The 18,999-nt window shown below is 42.6% G+C and overlaps 1 protein-coding gene across 1 annotated transcript in view; it reads left to right on the forward strand.

Moving 5' to 3' along the window:
- Window positions 1-18,999, forward strand: part of PTPRQ (protein tyrosine phosphatase receptor type Q) — an 814,679-nt gene that overhangs the window by 740,664 nt on the left and 55,016 nt on the right. The window contains exon 53 of the mRNA XM_073651596.1: window positions 12,153-12,252. Within this exon, the coding sequence (XP_073507697.1) occupies window positions 12,153-12,252 (100 nt within the window). The remainder of the gene's footprint in view (window positions 1-12,152; window positions 12,253-18,999) is intronic.

The raw sequence follows: 18,999 nt of genomic DNA on the forward strand, positions 1-18,999 counted from the left end.
GACCCAATTTAGGGTCACCTTGCCACTGGTGGGACGGCTTGTATACTTTTTTTGATCAAAAATTGTCTTTTGTAGATTCAGTAATGGAAAGAGGCCAATGGAGGCCAATGCTCCATCCATTACTTAGTCCCCTACTACTTAATAGGATTAACCTTGCCTTCATTGCTCCCTGATGCCTGATCTGTTTTCAGACGGTCTACTGAATCCTAAAAGAAATTTTTTTTTTACTTACATATAATATAAGAAAAATTTTGACTAAATTCTAAATTTATATAAAATATCAATGTAGTTTGTTCTAAAACCAACCACGGGCATACATAAAGAGTGTACAGAGGTGGCAGAAGTATTTGAATCTTAAACCCAGGGAATCCCAAAAGGACTTTTTTCATAAGAACGGATTGCATCATGTTGGTTGGGTGGCAATTGACAGATTTTGCAAGGATGCTAGGACGAGTTGCACGACTTCTTGTTGTAACTCATCAGTGTTAGAATAGACAAGTGCCAGGGTTTCTATTGTGACTATTAGCCCCTGTGCTGGTCTGCCCCTATTCACATTGGGTACAATTTATACAAGGTAAGGTTTTAATACTAGAGACAGGTTAGAAGAACGGCTTGTATGCTATTTTGATCAAAATAGCATTAAATAAGTAGCCTATGGTATTTACATGTACTATTACTATTTACTTAGTTACTTGAGGTAGGGTATATGTTTTTTTCTTTTGTTTTTTCTTGGGTTTAGTCTGTGAAATAGCTACAGTGTGAACATGCTCTTACACTTTGCATGTATACCAGCTTATAGTCTTGCTCATTTATTTGATTTTTCTGTAATGTCTTGTATTTTGTATAAACAGGGGCCCCCTTTCTGAGCTAAGTATTTTGTGCCGCCCCTTCCAGCCGCTGCAGTCACAGTACTGGCGCACGGCGGTCCAAGTGCTGGTCAGGCGCGACCGGGAGCGCGCAACAGTCTTTGTCAATTGTGGGGGTTAATAATAAAATAATAAAAAGGTTTGTGACGCCAGTTGGGATGTTCGGCCTGGTATGGCCGGGCACTGATGAAGGCCCCTGGGAGTTAGGTGGTGATGAGCAGTGCCAGATGATTAACCTTTACCAACTGGGACTGGCTCCCAGGGTATTTGGAGCAGGAATGGCACAGCAGAAAATAATCAGCCTTAGACGGGATAATAACCAGTTTGTACCTTTTATTGAAGTTTTGCAAACAGTTCCAGAAGCTTCCATACAACTCACGGGGTTTTGGTCGAACCAGCAAAGTGAGAGCTCAGTTTCTCTACTGTGAGGTATTGTAGCCTTCCTGCTGCTAATTATACTTCCAATAAAAGATTCCTTGGATCCCCAGGGGTCCACGGTGAACAGTTACTGGATACGTGATCCCTTCCAGCGAGCAGGCAACTTGAATCCTTTGGGAAAACACTTACTTTCTCTTGTAACAGTTTTTGTGATTCTATGTGAATACTGAGCTCCTGGGCAAAGCAATTTTCTGCTCATTTTATGAACAGTTTTACCACGGACTCTGGAAGTATCTGTCTATCTAAGGACTGACACCCTGCCTCATGCAGCTTGTCCTTGAAGAGAGCACGCTGCTCCTCTTCACCCGGACCTCCATGTTGCTACTTCACTTCACATCTTCACTGCTCTTCAGAAGCACATCCTCCCCCCTGAGGGATAGTGCACACTTCCTGGTTCAGACACAATAAGGGATCGGGTACAATGTGGGGATGCAGTTTCCCCAGCAGAGAAACCAGCCCTCACCATAGCTGGCAATACATATAAAAGTATATCACACATGCAGGCATTTTATGGTGCTACAGACACGGCAACCACAATTTCATCTGTATAGCTTCCGATGGATGGGTGTCTCAGTTGGAACCCTGTCCTGCTCTGCCCTTATTCACATTGAGGTTGTTTGATCCAAAGTAAGGTTTTAATACTAGAGACAGTTTAGAACTGTCCCAATGGGTACACCTTGTCATTGTGGGATGGTGTGTCCCCCCTTTCTGAACTAAGTATTTTTCAAAACTAAAAATATAGTTGGCGTTGGTTTGAAAGAGTAAACATTTGTGGAATGTACATAATCACCAGTAACTGTGTGTAAATAGTCATTGACATGGAGTATACAGTGGGGAAAATAAATATTTGATACACTGCCGATTTTGCAAGCTTTCCCACCTACAAAGAATGGAGAGGTCTGTAATTTTTATTGTAGAGACAGAAGCTAAAAAAATTCCAGAAAATCACATTTGATTTTTACATAATTAATTTTCATTTTATTGTATGAAATAAGTATTTGATACAATAGAAAAACAGAACTTAATGTTTGGTACAGAAATATTTCTTTCAATTACAGAGGTCAGATGTTTCCTGTAGTTCTTGACTAAATTTTCACACATTGCAGCAGGGATCCCCCTCCTCCATACAGAGGGATCCCCCTCCTCCATACAGATCTTCTCTAAATCGTTCAGGTTTCAGGGCTGTCACTGGACAACATTGAGTTTCAGCTCCCTCCAAAGATTTTCTATTGAGTTCAGGTCTGGAGGCTGGCAAGGCCACTCCAGGACCTTGAAATGCTTCTTACGGAGCAACTCGTTAGTTTCCCTGGCTGTGTGTTTTGGGTCACTGTCATGCTGGAAGACCCAACCACGACCCATCTTCATTGCTCTTACTGAGGGAAGGAGGTTGTTGGCCAAAATCTTGCGATACATGACCCCATCCATCCTCCCTTCAATACGGTGCGGTCGTCCTGTCCCCTTTGCAGAAAAGCGCCCCCAAAGTATTATGTTTTCCCCACCATACTTCACGGTTGGGACAGTGATCTTGAGGTTGTACTCATCCTTTTTTCTTCCTTCAAACATGGCGAGTGGAGTTAATACTAAAAAGTTCTATTTCGGTCTCATCTGACCACATGACCTTCGTGAGCAGGTGGACCTTGCGTGCCCTGCAGGATTTTAAGCCATGACGGCATAGTGTGTTACTAACAGTAATTTTTGAGACTGTGGTCCCAGCTCTCTTCAGGTCATTGACCAGGTCCTCTCGTGTAGTTCTGGGCTGATTCCTGACATTCTCAGAATCATTCTTACCCCACAAAGCGAGATGTTGCATGGAGCCTCAGACCGAGGAAGATTCACAGTCATCTTGTGTTTCTTCCATTTTCTAATGTGCCAACAGTTGTTGCCTTCTCACCAAGCTGCTTGCCTATTGTCCTGTATACCAGCCTTGTGCAGGTCTACAATTTTGTCCCTGGTGTCCTTAGACAGCTCTTTGGTCTTAGCGATGGTGAAAAGGTTGGAGTGTGATTGATTGAGGACAGGTGTCTTTTATACAGGTAACAATTTCAAACAGGTGCAATTAATATAGGAAATGAATGCAGAGTAGGAGAGCTTATTAAAGAAAAGCTAACAGGTCTGTGTGAGTCAGAATTCTTGCTGGTTGGTAGGTGATCAAATACTTATTTCATGCAATAAAATGCAACTTAAGTATGTAAAAATCATACAATGTGATTTTCTGGCTTTTATTTTTAGATTCTGTCTCTCACAGTTGAAGTGTACCTATGATAAAAATTACAGACCTCTCTATTCTTTGTGGAAGCTTGCAAAATCAGCAGTGTATGAAATACTTATTTTCCCCACCATGTGTACTGTATACTGATGTAATTTGCTTTATCTAACACTGACTATAAACAAAGTAGTAAAAATGACAGATTGCAACCAATTAAGCAAAAAACAAGAGGGAACCAGCATCATACAAAGTTCTAGTTGAAGTGTTCCTTATTCTATCACCACAACCATCACACGTGCAAAGGTAGAGTATTACACATAACACAAATATTTTCTATTAAAGTTTTATCTACTAAATTAATTTATAACCATAGCACAGATAATAATAAAAGTGTGATAATTGGGAATCCGACCACTGAGTTCACCACCAATATTGAGATTTCGAGAGCAGAATCTGAAAGTCCTCTGTGTTATTGGAGTGTTAGTTTGCATGTGTGACCTCCACTCCATTCACTTCTATGTATATTTGTCAGGCCCAGGGAAATTAATGGAGCTGTGATAATGCACACTACCAATCTGCTCACATAGGGTATGCCATTCTTGAGATTAGTGGGAGTTCCAATGACCACCAACAATCATATAGCAATCATATTATGTGGAAAGGTCACAAACATAATTAATAACAAAACCCTAATAGGAGGGATGCTCACGTGGTAACATTTAAGATCTGTTTTACTTATATAGCACCATTAACTTCCACAGCGCTTTAGAGACATCATGATCTCTGTCCCTACTGGGGTTGTTAGACAGTGAGGAGAATCATATGCGAGGGCCGTTATGTGTTCTACAGGATGCGCACAGAGGCATATTGAACCCGCTGGAGAGCATTGTAATCACCGCCACAGCTGTGGTTGCAGTGCAAAATAAAAGTAAGTGTGGACTTAGTCAAGCTATTTGACCAAGTCTGATTTAAGAAAACCTGACATAGGCGTTTTGGAGAGATTTATATGATCCGTACTGGGATGGGTCTCTCCCTCCAGTCCGGGTCTTACAAGTGGCCCATGGCCACAGTTTTCATTTAAACCTGAAGCAAAAGTTTGGGTGGGTCAGTTTTTGGTTTGCAAGCTGGAGACCAGGAGCTCTCTGTAGCATAGGTCTGTGTCAAGACTGAACATAGGCCAGAGCCACAGGAAACAAATCTACTGACACACCCATGAGAGATATGGTGGTGTAGTCGCCCCCAGCAACAGAGTATTAAGGACTGTTTGGACGATCCGGCTGCGATCCGGAGGATAACGTTTTCCTTTTGTTGTGAGTTGCCAAAGTAAAGACTTTTAAGTTGGACTGACTTGGATCACTGCCTCTTTACCACACTGTGTGAACACCGATGCATTACATATGATGGAGAATGCTGGCAGTGTGAACTGAGGCAAACCCTGAAAAAAGCTGCACGTGTGTGATTAAGATGGCAACGCTACAGCTAAGGCCTGCTGTCAAAATTGAGGAAATAATAAAGCAGTTGGTCCTCACCCAGCAGCAGCTGCAGTTTCAGTGGCAACAGCATGAGCAGCAGCAACAGCAGCAGAATCAGCAGCATCAGCTGTACCAGCAGCAGCAGAAGACTAATGACCTGATTCTGCAACAGATTGCGGCCCTGCGAGAGATTCCCCCACCGCTGACCCTGATCTGTTCTGAGGCCCAGGACAAAGTCAGGTCAGCGCTGAGGAAAATGAGTCCTGAGGATGACACACTCACTGTGTTTGAATTTACAGCGGAGCGGGAGAGCTTGCCAGTTTCCCAGTGATCTGAAGCTGTGGCCGTTCCTCATGGGAGATGCCCAGAAGGCCTACTTTGACCTCAGTCGGGAGGATGCCCAGGACTATAGGAAACTCAAGGGTGAGATCCTTGCCTGACTCAGAGTTAATACTTATGTATGGGCACAATGTGTGTACCAGTGGTCTTTTGTGGAGACCTAACCCACTAGGTCTCAGGTGTATGTCTTCTTGCAATTAGTCCAAAAGTGGCTCCAGCCTGATACCTTCAGCCCAACCCAAATGGTAGAGAGGGTAGTAGTTGACCGGTTGGTGTGAACTCTGCCAGCAGCCATACAACGTTGGGTGGGGCAAGGGGACCCGGATAACCTAGACCAGGTGGTTAGCTAGATCAAGCTTTATACAGACACCCAGGACTTTGTATGGAACTCTACCCCACTTCGAGTATCACGCCGGCCCCTGCAAGCCAGAAGCCTGTGAAAGGGTCACTTCCCTCTGCTGGAGACAGTCAGAACTGAGCCTGCACTGAGGGGGTACCTCAGAGTGATGGTGGCAAGAGACAAGTTCCCCCTAAATCGGTCTCGAAGGCTAGCGGTGCCGCTGCTATCAGGTGTTGACGGTGCCAAGGGCCAGGACATGTGGCTGCCAACTGCTCACTGACTGCTGAACCCATTGACTGCGGGTTTACTCACTAGGTGTCAATGTATGCTGATCAGACTGTCTATACAGCAAACGACGTCAGTTCAGCTGGTGAACCCCATCTGTGCCAATTGCGCATCAAGGACACCGATCAGAGGTCCTCTTGGACTCAAGGAGCCTAGTGACACTCGTCCATGGGTCACTAATCTCCTTGTTAGATCCCACTGGTGGAAAAGTCAGTGTCATTTTTTTTCACGGTGAACTCTGTGAGTATCCAATACTGGAGGTTACTTTTTCCACTCCATGTGGGGAGGTTAAACATGTGGTAGGAGTGGTAAAGACCCTTCCTTATGGGACTGTATTGGGAAGAGACTTGCCCATGTTTTGGTCACTTTGAGAGAGTAAAATTAACTCTTCCAAGCTAAATGTCTGTCCGGGTGCAGAACCTGAAGATCCCGAGTCAGGGATACCTGCCATAGGGGGTCACCCTCATAGGGAAAGAGTGTAATCCCAATAGGTTTCCCCTAGAGGTATTAGCAGGAGAGGTAAAGGAGACCACATCAATTCCAGAACTGGACGTATCCCGGGGAACTTTTGGAACAGCTCAGCTTCACGATCCCACACTGACCTGGGCACGGGAATTGGTGATAATGATAAATGGGGTAGCACAGCAACCTGGTGCAAGGGAAGTTTTTCCTCGCATGGTGGTCAACCAAGAGTTGTTATACCGAGTTGACAAAATCCAGGACGAAGTAGTGGAAAAGTTGGTAGTGCCTCAGTCGCACCATCGGGTGGTGCTTGAGATGGCCCACAAGCACATACTGGGTGGTCACCTAGGGGTTAAAAAGACGCAAGAGCAGATTCTGCAGCGGTTCTTTTGGCCCTGGATTTATTCCAAGGTGCAGAGGTATTGTGAGTCTTGCCCGAAATGTCATCTGACCACACCCACTGCAAGCCTTAGTAGTCCATTGGTTCCTCTGCCTATTATAGAGGTACATTTTGAACGGATTGCTATGGATCTGGTAGGGCCCATAGTAAAATCATCCCGTGGCCACTAACACTTCTTAGTGGTAGTAGACTACTCTACTCGTTACCCTGAGACAATTCTGCTTCGCCACACTTCCGCTAAACTTATTGCAAGGGAGCTGTTTTCCATGTTCTGTCGCCTTGGGTTACCTAAGGAACTCCTTATGGATGAGGGGAGTCCTTTTATGTCCAAGGTGACAAAGAAACTGTGCAAGCTGCTTAAAATAAAACAGTTGCACATGTCGGTGTACCATCCCCAGTCCGATGGGTTAGTTGAAAGATTTAACAAAACCCTTAAACCTATGCTAAAAAAAAGTGGTCTCCAAGCATGGAAGAGTATGGGACATGTTACTGCCCTATTTAATGGTAGACATCCCCAGGGCCTGCTAGACGTAGCCAAAGAGACATGGGAACAAGAGCCTACGCCCCATAAAAGCATAATAGAGCATGTAGCGAGTATGCAGGAACGGATTGCGGCAATCGTGCCTATAGTAAAGGAACACTTTCTGGATGCCCAGGCAGTGCAGAGCCAAGCATATAATAGAAAGGCCACAGGTAGGTCTTTTAAGCAAGGGGATTGGGTATTAGTTTTAGTGCCCACCGCCGAAAGTAAGCTCATGGCCAAGTAGCAAGGGTCATATGAAGTCAGGGAAAAGGTTGGGGAGGTAAATTACAGATTATACCAACTCGGGAAGAGAAAACCCAAACAAATATATCATGTAACTCTGTTAAAAGCGTGGAAATACCTGGAGTGTATGATTATGGATGCGACTCCGGTCGTATTGCCTGTGGATCCTCCAACACCGGCTGGTGGAGAGGTGAAGATAAGCAACGCTCTCACTAAGCAGCGACAGGAGGCTCGGAAATTAGTGCAGCAGAATACGAATGTATTCTCAGAACTGCCCGGCCGTACATCTCTAATCCAACATTACATTGTCACCGAGCCTCAGGTAAGGGTATGAATGAAACCAAGCCATCGCGGCTGAAGTGAAAGAAATGCTCCAGCTAGGAGTTATTCAGAGGGAGTGTGCTAGCTCCATTGTACTGATTCTGAAGTCGGACGGATCGTTACAATTTTGTAACGACTTCCAAAAATTGAATGAAGTGTCAAAATTTGACCTTTATCCAATGCACCAGGTGGATGAGCTGATTGAGAAACTGGGGAAGGCCCAGTACTTCATGATGCTCGATATGACCAAGGGTTACTGGTAGGTGCCTTTGATAGAGTCGGCGACAGAAAAGGCCGCTTTTATAATGCCGGTGGGTCTCTATCACTATGTCATCTTGCCTTTTGGATTACATTCCAGACACTGATGGAAACAGTTTTAGAGCCCGATCAGAAGTATGCATCAGCATATATGGATGATATTATCATCTTTAGTACCGATTGGCATACCCACTTGTCCTATGTCCAAGCGGTGGTGGATTTGCTCATACCGGCGGGCTTGACAGTGAACCCAAAACAATGTGCGATAGGCCTCGAGGAAGCCAGGTATTTGGGGTACGTGATTGGTCGAGGAATTATCAAACCCCAAATAAATAAAATCAAAGCCATTCCAAACTAGCCCCGGCCTCTCAATACCGGTGAGAGTGTTCCTCGGTATCATTGGATATTATAGACGGTTTGTACCTAATTTTGCTAGGAGAGCGGCACCACTGACTGATCATTTAAAGGGACGGAAGTCGGTAATGGTCCGGTGGAATCTTCAGGTGGAAAATATCTTCCAGTCCATAAAGTTGGCGCTGTGCAGATGCTTATCAATCCCAACTTTAGGAATGGGTATATAGTGCAAATGGATGACTCTGAGGTAGGGCTAGAAGCATTTCTCTCGCAAGAGGTGAACGGAGAAGAACATCCAATCACCTACTCGAGTAGGAAACTTAACCCGGCAGAGAAAAATTATAGTGTAGTGGAAAAGGAGTGCTTGGCCATTAAGTGGGCTTTGGTCCCTACTTTATTACTTGCTTGGGCGACAGTTTTGCTTGGTAACAGATCATTCACCCTTGGTCTAGATGAGAAATGCCAAGGAGAGGAATGGTTTCACCAGATGGTTTCTGTCACTGCCAAATTTTAGATTCTCGGAGCATCAAGCTTGGAAATTGCAAGGGAATGCTGATGCCCTGTCATGGGCATCTTGTATGGCGACAGGTATTCAACCCCACAAGTTTGAACAGGGGGGGATATGTGAGACAGTGAGGGGAATCAAGCGCGAGTGCCATTATGTGTCCCCCAGGATGCGCATATTGGCATATTGAACCTGCAGTGCATTGTAATCACAGCCACAGCTGTGGTTGCAGTGCAAAATAAAAGTAAGTGTGGACTTGGTCAAGCTATTTGACCAAGTCACATTTAAGAAAAACCTGACATGGGCTTTTAATTTTGGAGACATTTATTGGATCGGTAGTGGGATGGATCTCTCCCTCCAGTCCGGGTCTTGCAAGTGGCCAATGGCCACAGTTTCCATTTAAACCTGAATCAAAGGTTTGGGTGGGTCAGTTTTTGGTTAGCAAGCTGGAGAGCAGGAACTTTCTGTAGCACAGGTCTGTGGGAAGACTGAACATAGGCCAGAGCCACAGGAAACAAAGCCACTGACACACCCACGAGAGATATGGTGGTGTAATCGCCCCTGGCAATGGAGTATTAAGGACTGTTTGTATGATCCAGCTGCAATCCAGGGGGATAACATTTTCCTTTTGTTGTGAGTTGCCAAAATAAAGGCTTTTAAGATGGACTAACTTGGGTCACTGCCTCTTTACCACATTGTGTAAACACCACTGCATTACAGGGCTCACAATCTAAATTCTCTATCAGTATGTCTTTGGAGTGTGGGTAGAAACCTACAAACTCCTTGTAGATGTGATTGTTTGTGAGATTAAAACACAGGACCCCAGTTCTGCTAATCAACAGTGCTAACCACTGAGCCGCCATGTTTTAATATATTTATTTTGTAATGAGCAAAAAAATATTGAAATACTTGGACAGTGGTAATCTTTACAGTGATGGTCAGCGTCTTAATGCATACAGTCTCTAAAGGAAAATGTGGTATGGTGCCTTGAGAAAACTACTTGTATACAGTTGCCTCACACCCACCAAGTAGTGGTTAAATGACTAGAATACTCAATTTTAATGCACTTAAACCCCTTCACGACATGCACCGTACATGTACAGCACATGTCGTGTTTCCCCCTTTGGTGGGGGCTTCGGCACTGAGCCCGCACCTTTCCGGGCACATGACAGCAGATCTGTACAGCTGTTATGTGCCTCTAACAGTTGCGGGTGGAAATGCGATCCACCCGCGGCTGTTAACATGTTAAATGCCACTGTGAAACTCTGACAGCGGCATTTAACATGATCGCGCCAGAAGTGCATCATCAGCTCCGCCCTTTGGCGACCCTGTCACATGATCGTGGGTCGCCGATGGTTTGGCATGACAACACGGGGTCTGCAGGAGCCCCTGTGGTTGTCATAGTCGATCTGCTATGAGCGCCACCCAGTGGTCAGCATTCATAGCAGATGAGCACTTTTTTTTACACACCGCAGGGCTGAAGCCCTGCTGTGTGTGACACGGCTGATCAGATGATCCCTGCTTCTAGTCTCCTATGGAGACTATTTAAGCAAGTAAAAAGTAGGGAAAAAAATGTAAAAAAAAATATTTAAAAAATTAAAAAGACATAAAAGTTCAAATCACCCCCCCCTTGCCCCAATCAAAATAAAACAATAAAAAAAAAATCAAATATACATATTTTTGGTATCGTCGTGTTCAGAATTGCCCGATCTATCAATATAAAAAAATAATTAATCAGATTGGTAAATGGCATAACGAGAAAAAAATCTAAATGCCAGAATTATGTTTTTTTTGGTCGCTGCAACATTGCAATAAAATGCAATAACAGGCGATCAAAAAATCAAATCTACACCAAAATGATATCAATATCAGCTTGGCGTGCAAAAAATAAGCCCTCATCCAGCCCCAGATCCCAAAAAATGGAGACGGTAAGGGTCTCGCAAAATGGTGGCATTTTTTTTTTTTTTTTACAAACTTTGGATTTTTTTTCACCACTGAAATAAAAAAGAACCTGTGCATGTTTAGTATCTACGAACTCGTAATTACCTGGAGAATCATAATGACTGGTCAGTTTTAGCATTTAGTGAACATAGTAAAAAAAAACATTGTGGAATTGCACTTTTTTTTGCAATTTCACCGCACTTGGATTTTTTTTCCTATTTTCCAGCACACTACGTGGTAAAACCAATAGTGTCATTCAAAAGTACAACTCGTCCAGAAAAAAAAACAATCCCTCACACGGTCATATTAACAGAAAAATAAAAAAGATATGGCTCTGGGAAGAAGGGGAGCAAAAACAAATGCGCAAAAATGGAAAAGGGCTGCGGCATGAAGTGGTTAAGGGAATTTTAAATATAGAAAATTCACAAACTATAATCTTCTTTAATTTACTCCAATTTTGCCTTATATTGCAATAAAACAACTTAGAAATATACAAAATACATCGGCCCTGGATGTCCTAACCACTCAGGCATAAGCCCTGTTCTTCACTATATGGCTGTGGGATAACTGACTAGCAAGAACATTCTCCCCCTTCTATTTTGTCTGTTGCCAGGCAAAAATACTTTTGCCCTGTGGTTAAACCCCTTCCTTCAGTAGTTCACTAGCCAAAAATGAACCAGATCAGCAGATTGTTAACCATTGTGTTCCCTGTAGGATATTAAAGGGACTGTCTTTGTGGAAGATTTTCTCCTGTTTACTTTTTTCATTCATTTCGATGTTTATTGTTCCTTTAACACTAATGATTTTTTTTTTTCAAATAACATGTTTAAACATTTACATCTGTGAAATGTAAAAATGTAAAGAAACCAGAAATCCTTAATAGTAATCTTTCACGTGTAAGAAAACAAGAAATATTCCTATGAATAGTGCATGAGGCAGTTTTATTTGATTTTACGTACCAAGATAACAAAGTATTCCACATGGCTGCTGTGATGGGTATAAAATATATGACGCTGTTAGAGATAAGCATCTGTCTGCTGATCCATGAAATGATGTGCTTATTGCAAGTTGAACATTTGTTTTTCATTTCCTACTCTGATACATAGTATGAAAACAAATCTCAAGTGCACAATCTTTCGGCTGTAAAAAAGCTTTTTCTGAAAACATCTTGTTTCTTATTTGCAACTATTTCTTTCCAGCTGATGGACTCTCAGAACGGACTGTGGAAATCATCCTGTCGGTTACACTGTGTGTGCTTTCTGTGATACTACTTGTGGCTGCAATTTATGCTTTTGCAAGGTAAGATGTCTTTTACTTCTCATAGGTTTACAAATATTATACAAACCCCCCCATTTTCTGTAATAATTCTTGCTAGGACAAGGCAATCTGTAAAAAACAATATGCAATGTGCTCTTCAGTATTCAGAGCTTCAAAGAAGCCAGGATGCGCCCGCATGGGAGCAATGAGGTAGGCACCGGACAGCTGTCGCAACTTTTATCCTTCCTGTGCATATCCCTGTGCCCATTCACTAAATCACTTGACTTCTCCTAGGGATAGTGATAAACAGTATTGAAGAGCCTGTCTTAATGGTGCGAAGCTATTGGGTTACCAATTTGTTTAAGAGTGAATTTAGGAAGAAATATGATGTAACATGAAAAAATAGAAGGAAAAATCGCACTCACCATCTCTTTAAAACGTCAACACTTTTATTGGCAAGTTTAAAACATCGGGTTGCAGGAATGCACGGAGGACGTCTTTTCATGACCAAATAGCACTTTAACAGGTCCATTTTTCCATCTATTTTTTCATGTTATGCCACTGGTTTTCTCTAAACACATCCAAAGTCTTCTGAAGGTCTGGTTTGTCTCAGCTGATGCTTCAGAGGTGTGAATAACAGATGGTACCAGGACATGCTCAATGTAAAAGTTGGAACAAGTTTTGCACTGTGTAAAATTTGAAGGAAAACATCCAATGTGTCAATTTGATGCTATTCCCCCTGATATGCTTGCCAATATGGTGAGGAACATGGAGTGCCACTTTGAAATATGTGTGGCTGAAAAATGGAGAAATATTTAACGTAGGTACGCTTCAACTGTGAGAGACAGAATCGAACAAAAAATCCAGAAAATCACATTGTATGATTTTTACATAATTAATTTGCATCTTATTGCATGAAATAAGTATTTGATACAATAGAAAAACAGAACTTAATATTTAGAACAGAAACCTCTGTTTTGAAATTTCAGCGTTTAGACATTTCCTGTAGTTCGTGACCAAGTTTGCACACTCTGCAGCAGGGATGTTGGCCCACTCCTCCATACAGATTTCCATATCTTTCAAGTTTCGAGGATGTCACTGGGCAACATTGAGTTTCAGTTCCCTCCAAAGATTTTCTATTGGGTGCAGGTCTGGAGACTGGCTAGGCCACTCCAGGACCTTTAAATTCTTGTTACGCAGTCACTCCTTAGTTGCCCTGGCTGTGTGTTTGGGGTCATTGTCATGCTGGAAGACCCAGCCATGACCCATCTTCAATGGCCGAGGAGGTTATTGGCCAAAATCTTGGGATATATGACCCCATCCATCCTCCCTTCAATACGGTGCATTCGTCATGTCCCATTTGCAGAAAAGCCCCCCTAAGTATGATGTTTCCCCCACCATGCTTCACAGTTGGGACAGTGTTCTTGGGGTTGTACTCATCCTTCTTCTTCCTCCAAACACGGCGAGTGGAGTTGATACCAAAAAGTTCTATTTTGGTCTCATCTGACCACATGACCTTCTCCCGTGCCTCCTCTGGATCACCCAGATGATGATTGGTGAAGTTCAAATGGGCATGGCCATGTGCTGGCCTGAGCAGGATGACCTTGCATGCCCTGCAGGACTTTATTCCATTACGGCAGTAATGTTTGAGACTGTGGTCCCAGCTCTCTTCAGGTCATTGATCAGGTCCTCCCGTGTAGTTCTAGGCTGATTCCTGACGTTTCTCAGAATCATTCTTACCCCACAAGGCAAGCTCTTGCATGGAGCCCCAGACTGAGAAAGATTGACAGTCATCTTGTGTTTCTTCCATTTTCTAATAATTGCGCCAACAGTTGTTGCCTTCTCAACAAGCTGCTTGCCTATTGTCCTGTAGCCAATCCCAGGCTTGTGCACGTCTGCAATTTTGTCCCTGGTGTTCTTCGACAGCTCTTTGGTCTTGGTCAAGGTGGAGAGGTTGAGTGATTGATTGTGTGGACAGATGTCTTTTATATAAATAACGAGTTCAAACAGGTGCAGTTAATACAGGTAATGAGTGCAGAGTAGAAGGGCTTCTTAAAGAAAAAATATCAGGTGTGTGAGAGCCAAAAATCTTGCTTGTTGGTAGGTGAACAAATACTTATTTCATGCATTAAAATGCAATTTAATTATTTAAAAATCATACAATGTGATTTTCTTTTTTTTATTTTTAGACTCTGTCTCTCACAGTTGAAGTGTACCTAAGATAAAAATGACAGACCTCTCCATTCTTTGTAGGTGGGAAAACTTGTAAAATTGGCTGTATAACAAATACTTATTTTCCCCACTGTATTTATGTTACAGCAATATGGATGTGATCAGCAGATGCAAGAATTTGAGAGTCAGTAGCAATAAAACATATATCTCAAAGAATAAAAAAAAATTCAAAACAAGGGAAATATTACATTTTAGAATTACTTGAAATGCTAAAATGTCTTTGGCCTATGATTTAATGTAATAATTATTCATTGACTACTATAAGTAGGTGACTCCAATATCTTGAATCAGTATGTACATATTTATACAGGTTGTTAAAGTGACCGCCACTTCTTTATAGTCGGTACTATCCCATAGTGCTCTATTGTAGAGTTGAGTCAATCATATACAATTATATTTACACAGTGTATATAATACGTACATTAAAATGCCAGGGTTTTGTAATGTAAAAAAACATACCAATAAGAATAATTTCAGAACTTTTTCCACCATTAATGTCATCCATAATCTGTCCAATTCAATTGAAAAATAAGCTGAAATCTTTTCGATTTGAAAAATAAAGAATAAAAATAATGTGATTGCATAAATATGCACACCCTTAAATTAACCCGTTCACGTCCTGGCAATTTTCTGTTGTGGGGTTTCGTTTTTTGCTCCCTTTCTTCCCTGAGCCATAACTTTTTTATTTTTCCATCTGTATGACCATGTGAGTGCTTGTTTTTTGCTGGACGAGTTGTACTTTTGAATGACACCATTAATTTTACCATATAGCTTTCTGGAAAATGGGAAAAAAAATCCCGTACTCCATTGTTCGTGATCTGGAGCTGGATGAGGGCTTATTTTTTGTACCCTGAGCTGACATTTTTATTGATACCATTTTGGGGTAGATACAATGTTTTGATCTGAGCATAATACCTATGCAACAGGTGAATAAATCACATATTATCCCATTCATGGGGAAAAGGAGGGGATTTTACCACATCATTATATGTATATAAACCTATATATATTATATATATATATATATATATATATATATATATATATATATACTATAGGTTTATATACATACAATGTTTTGATCGCCTGTTATTCCATTTTATTGAAATGTTACGGTGACCAAAAAACTGCAATTCTGGCGTTTTGATTTTTTTTTTGTTATGCCATTTACCAGTCGGATTAATTTACTTTAGATTTTGATAGATCAGACATTTCTGAAAGCAGCGATACCAAACATGTGTATTTTTTTAATTGCTTTATTTTGAATGGGGCAAAAGGGGGAGGATGATTTGAAAGTTTACATTTATTTATTTTTTTTTTTAAACATTTTTTTTTGTTTTACTTCCTTCATTAGTCCCCTTAGGAGACTTGAAGCTTCTGCCCTGCTATGTGTAGCAGAAATCAACATCTCCTAAGAATGCCGGCCAATGGCCAGCGTTCATAGGTGATCTGCAGTGACAAACACGGGGGTCTTCAGCACACACCCGGCTGTCATGCCAACCCATTGGTGCCCCACGATCATGTGACAGGGGTGCAGATGGGCAGATGCACTTCCAACGCGCTGGAGTTAAATGCCTGTCAGTGAGTGATGTTAACAGCCGCGAGTGGATAGCGATTCCACCAGCGGCTGTTAGGGGCACATGACAGCTGATCAAATCAGCTGTCATGTGTTGGAAAAAATTCTGCCTATGTGCCAGAGTCCACATCAAAGGGGGTAGAAGAACTTGGACGTACCTATACGTCCAAGGTCGTAAAGGCGTTAATACTTTGTTGAAGTACCCTTTCAATTTAGGACAGCATTCAGTCTTTATGGTATGAGTCTATTAGCATGGCGCATCTAGAATTGGTAATCTTTGCTCATTTTTCTTTGCATTAGTAGTCCAAATCTCTTAGATTGTGAGGACATCTCCTGTGTTTGGCCTTCTTTAGATCACCCACAAATTTTCAATCGAGTTCAGGTTTGGGCTCTGATTGGGCCATTCCAAAACTTCGATCTTCTTCTGGTGAAGCCATTCTTTGTTAATTTGGAGGTATGCTTAGGGTCGGTATCATGCTAAAAGGTGAATTCCTCTTCATTTTCAGCTTTTTAGTAGAGGTCTGTAGGTTTCGTTGCAAAATTGACTGATATTTGGAACTGTTCATTATTCCCTCCAGCTTGACTAAAGCCCCAGTTACAGCTACAGAATCACAGCCCCAAAGCATAATGCTGCCTCCATCATGCTTCACTGTTGGTATGGTGTTCTTTTGGTGATGGATAGTGTTGACTTTGTACCAAACATACCTTTTGTAATTATGACCAAAAAGTTTAACCTTGGCCTCATCAGACTATAACACATTTGTCCCCTTGCTTTTAGCAGACTTGTAGGTTTTGGAAAAACATAGCTGGGCTTGGATGTTTTTCTTTGTAAGTAAAGACATCCTTCTTGCCACCCCACACCCCACAGGCCAAACATATGAAGAATACGGGAGATTGTTGTCACATGTAGTACACAATCAGGAATTCCTATAGCTCTTTTAAAGTTGCTATAGGCCTATTGACTGCCTTGCAGACCAATTTTCTTGTAGTCTTTTCATCAATTTTTGAGGGACGTCCAGTTGAAGGTAATATGACTGTTGTGTCTAATTTAAGCCACTTCTTGATGACCGTCTTCACAGTGTTCCATGGGATAGCTAATGCCTTGGAATTTTTTGGACCCTTCTCTTGACGGATAACGTTCAACAATGAGATCCCTTTACTGTGTTTTAAGCTGGTTATTGACCATGGATTTTGCTGTAAAATGCATTTAAGAAAATGTCAGTCAAATCCAACTAGAACAGCTAAACTTTATATGGAGTTAATGAGAATCACTGTAAATGATGGCAACTGTACCATTTAACATGAGTTTTTAAATGTGATTGGCTAATTCTGAACACAACCACATCCCCAATAAAAGGGTGTTCACACTTATACACCCAAATTATTTTAGTTTTGCCATTTTTATTTCCCTCTCAAAATGATTTTATTGTTTTCCTCAATCGATTTGTACAGATTATGGGTGACATATAAGGTGGAAAAAGTTTTTTGTTGATATTTTTTACATGACAAAAACTGGCATTTCAGAAGGGATGAGTACACTTTTTAAATCCACTGTATAGTGCAACATAGTGCTCGAAATCCTTCCATACTAGAGGGTGATCTTAGATGCAGATGTACATGCTTAAAAAAAAATAATTAAGAGTTGTGACCCCTTCGGTTTGAAAGACCACCGAAAAATCCAATATTTCAGTTTCTTATAGGCAGTCTGTTGGGACAGCACAAACTAAGCACATTGCAATGCTAGTTGCCAGCGTTTGCATTTCCCCTCTCCCTCTTTACAGCAGGGACGCCGATATTCTCACTGCCTCGGCCGTGCTGTGGTGTCCCCGCTCTCTGCTCTCTTTCCTGCTACTGCATGCAGCACAGATCTCCCAGCAACATGCCTAGTGCGCGCTCTCCCCAATTCTTAAAGGGGCAGCGTGCACACTTTGGAAATGCCCCCAGTAAATAGCTAAGAGGCATCAAGTATATAAGGCACAATCCCCAGTAGGGAGGGGCCTGAGCAACATTCTCCATTTTGTAATATCAGGTGCAACTAGTGAGTTGACAGGTCTCTGTATCCCATGTTGTACGTGTTTGAACCTTTTTATTCATACAGTGTAGTGTAGTACAGAACACTGACACCACTTCGGCGGTACATGAACCGAGACACTGCACCGGCGGTATCTGAACCCTGAAGCCGCACCCAAGGTACCTGAGTCTGACACCGTTCCTGAGGTACCAGAAACCTGACCCCGCTTTGGCAGTACCTGAGCCTGCATCTGCATCCGCGGTACCTGAACCTTGACGCCGCTTTGGCGGTACCTGAGTCTGAAGCTGCACCTGCAGTACCTAAGCCTGAGACCACTCCTTGAGTATCTGAGCCTGACACCGCACCTGCAGTGCCTGAACTCTGACACCACTTCGGCGGTACCTGAGTCTGTGGTATCTGAACCCTGAAGCCTCTCCGGTGGTCCTTGAACCTGTAACCATACTTGAACCAGCACCAGTGTCAGTCATGGTTAGTGTTCCAAACCCCGTACTGTCAGAGCCTGTTCCAGTATCCGATCTGTCCTGCCAGTGACTCCGAGTCTGTGTCCATTCTGCCCAGACCCAGAACCCATGCTGTCTGAACAGTGCCTGAATCCTGTCCTGTCAGTGACTTGTAATCTGTATCCGTTCTGTCCGGTTACCCAGAACCCATGTTGTCTAAACAGTGTCCGAATCCTGTCCTGCCAGTGATTCCGAGCCCGTGTTCGTGTCTGCTATCCTGACCCCTTGGGTCAGCAGCTGCAGTATCAGGGACTGCCTAGGAGTGGTACCTGGCGGCTACCTGCAGCACAAGTCTAACTCCATCATCAGGAGCTCCAGTGAACACCAAGTAGCCGCTTAGCTACACCCCTCCCAGGACAGCCCGGCCCTCTGGCACAGTGGGTCACACATAGCTTTGTAAGGATTATAGCTACTATACAAATTGCATATTTAGTGTTCTAATTGCTGCC

This window comes from Phyllobates terribilis, unplaced genomic scaffold (genome assembly GCF_046119375.1).
Source record: "Phyllobates terribilis strain yellow unplaced genomic scaffold, ASM4611937v1 Scaffold_11__3_contigs__length_659146591, whole genome shotgun sequence".
Taxonomy (NCBI): domain Eukaryota; kingdom Metazoa; phylum Chordata; class Amphibia; order Anura; family Dendrobatidae; genus Phyllobates; species Phyllobates terribilis.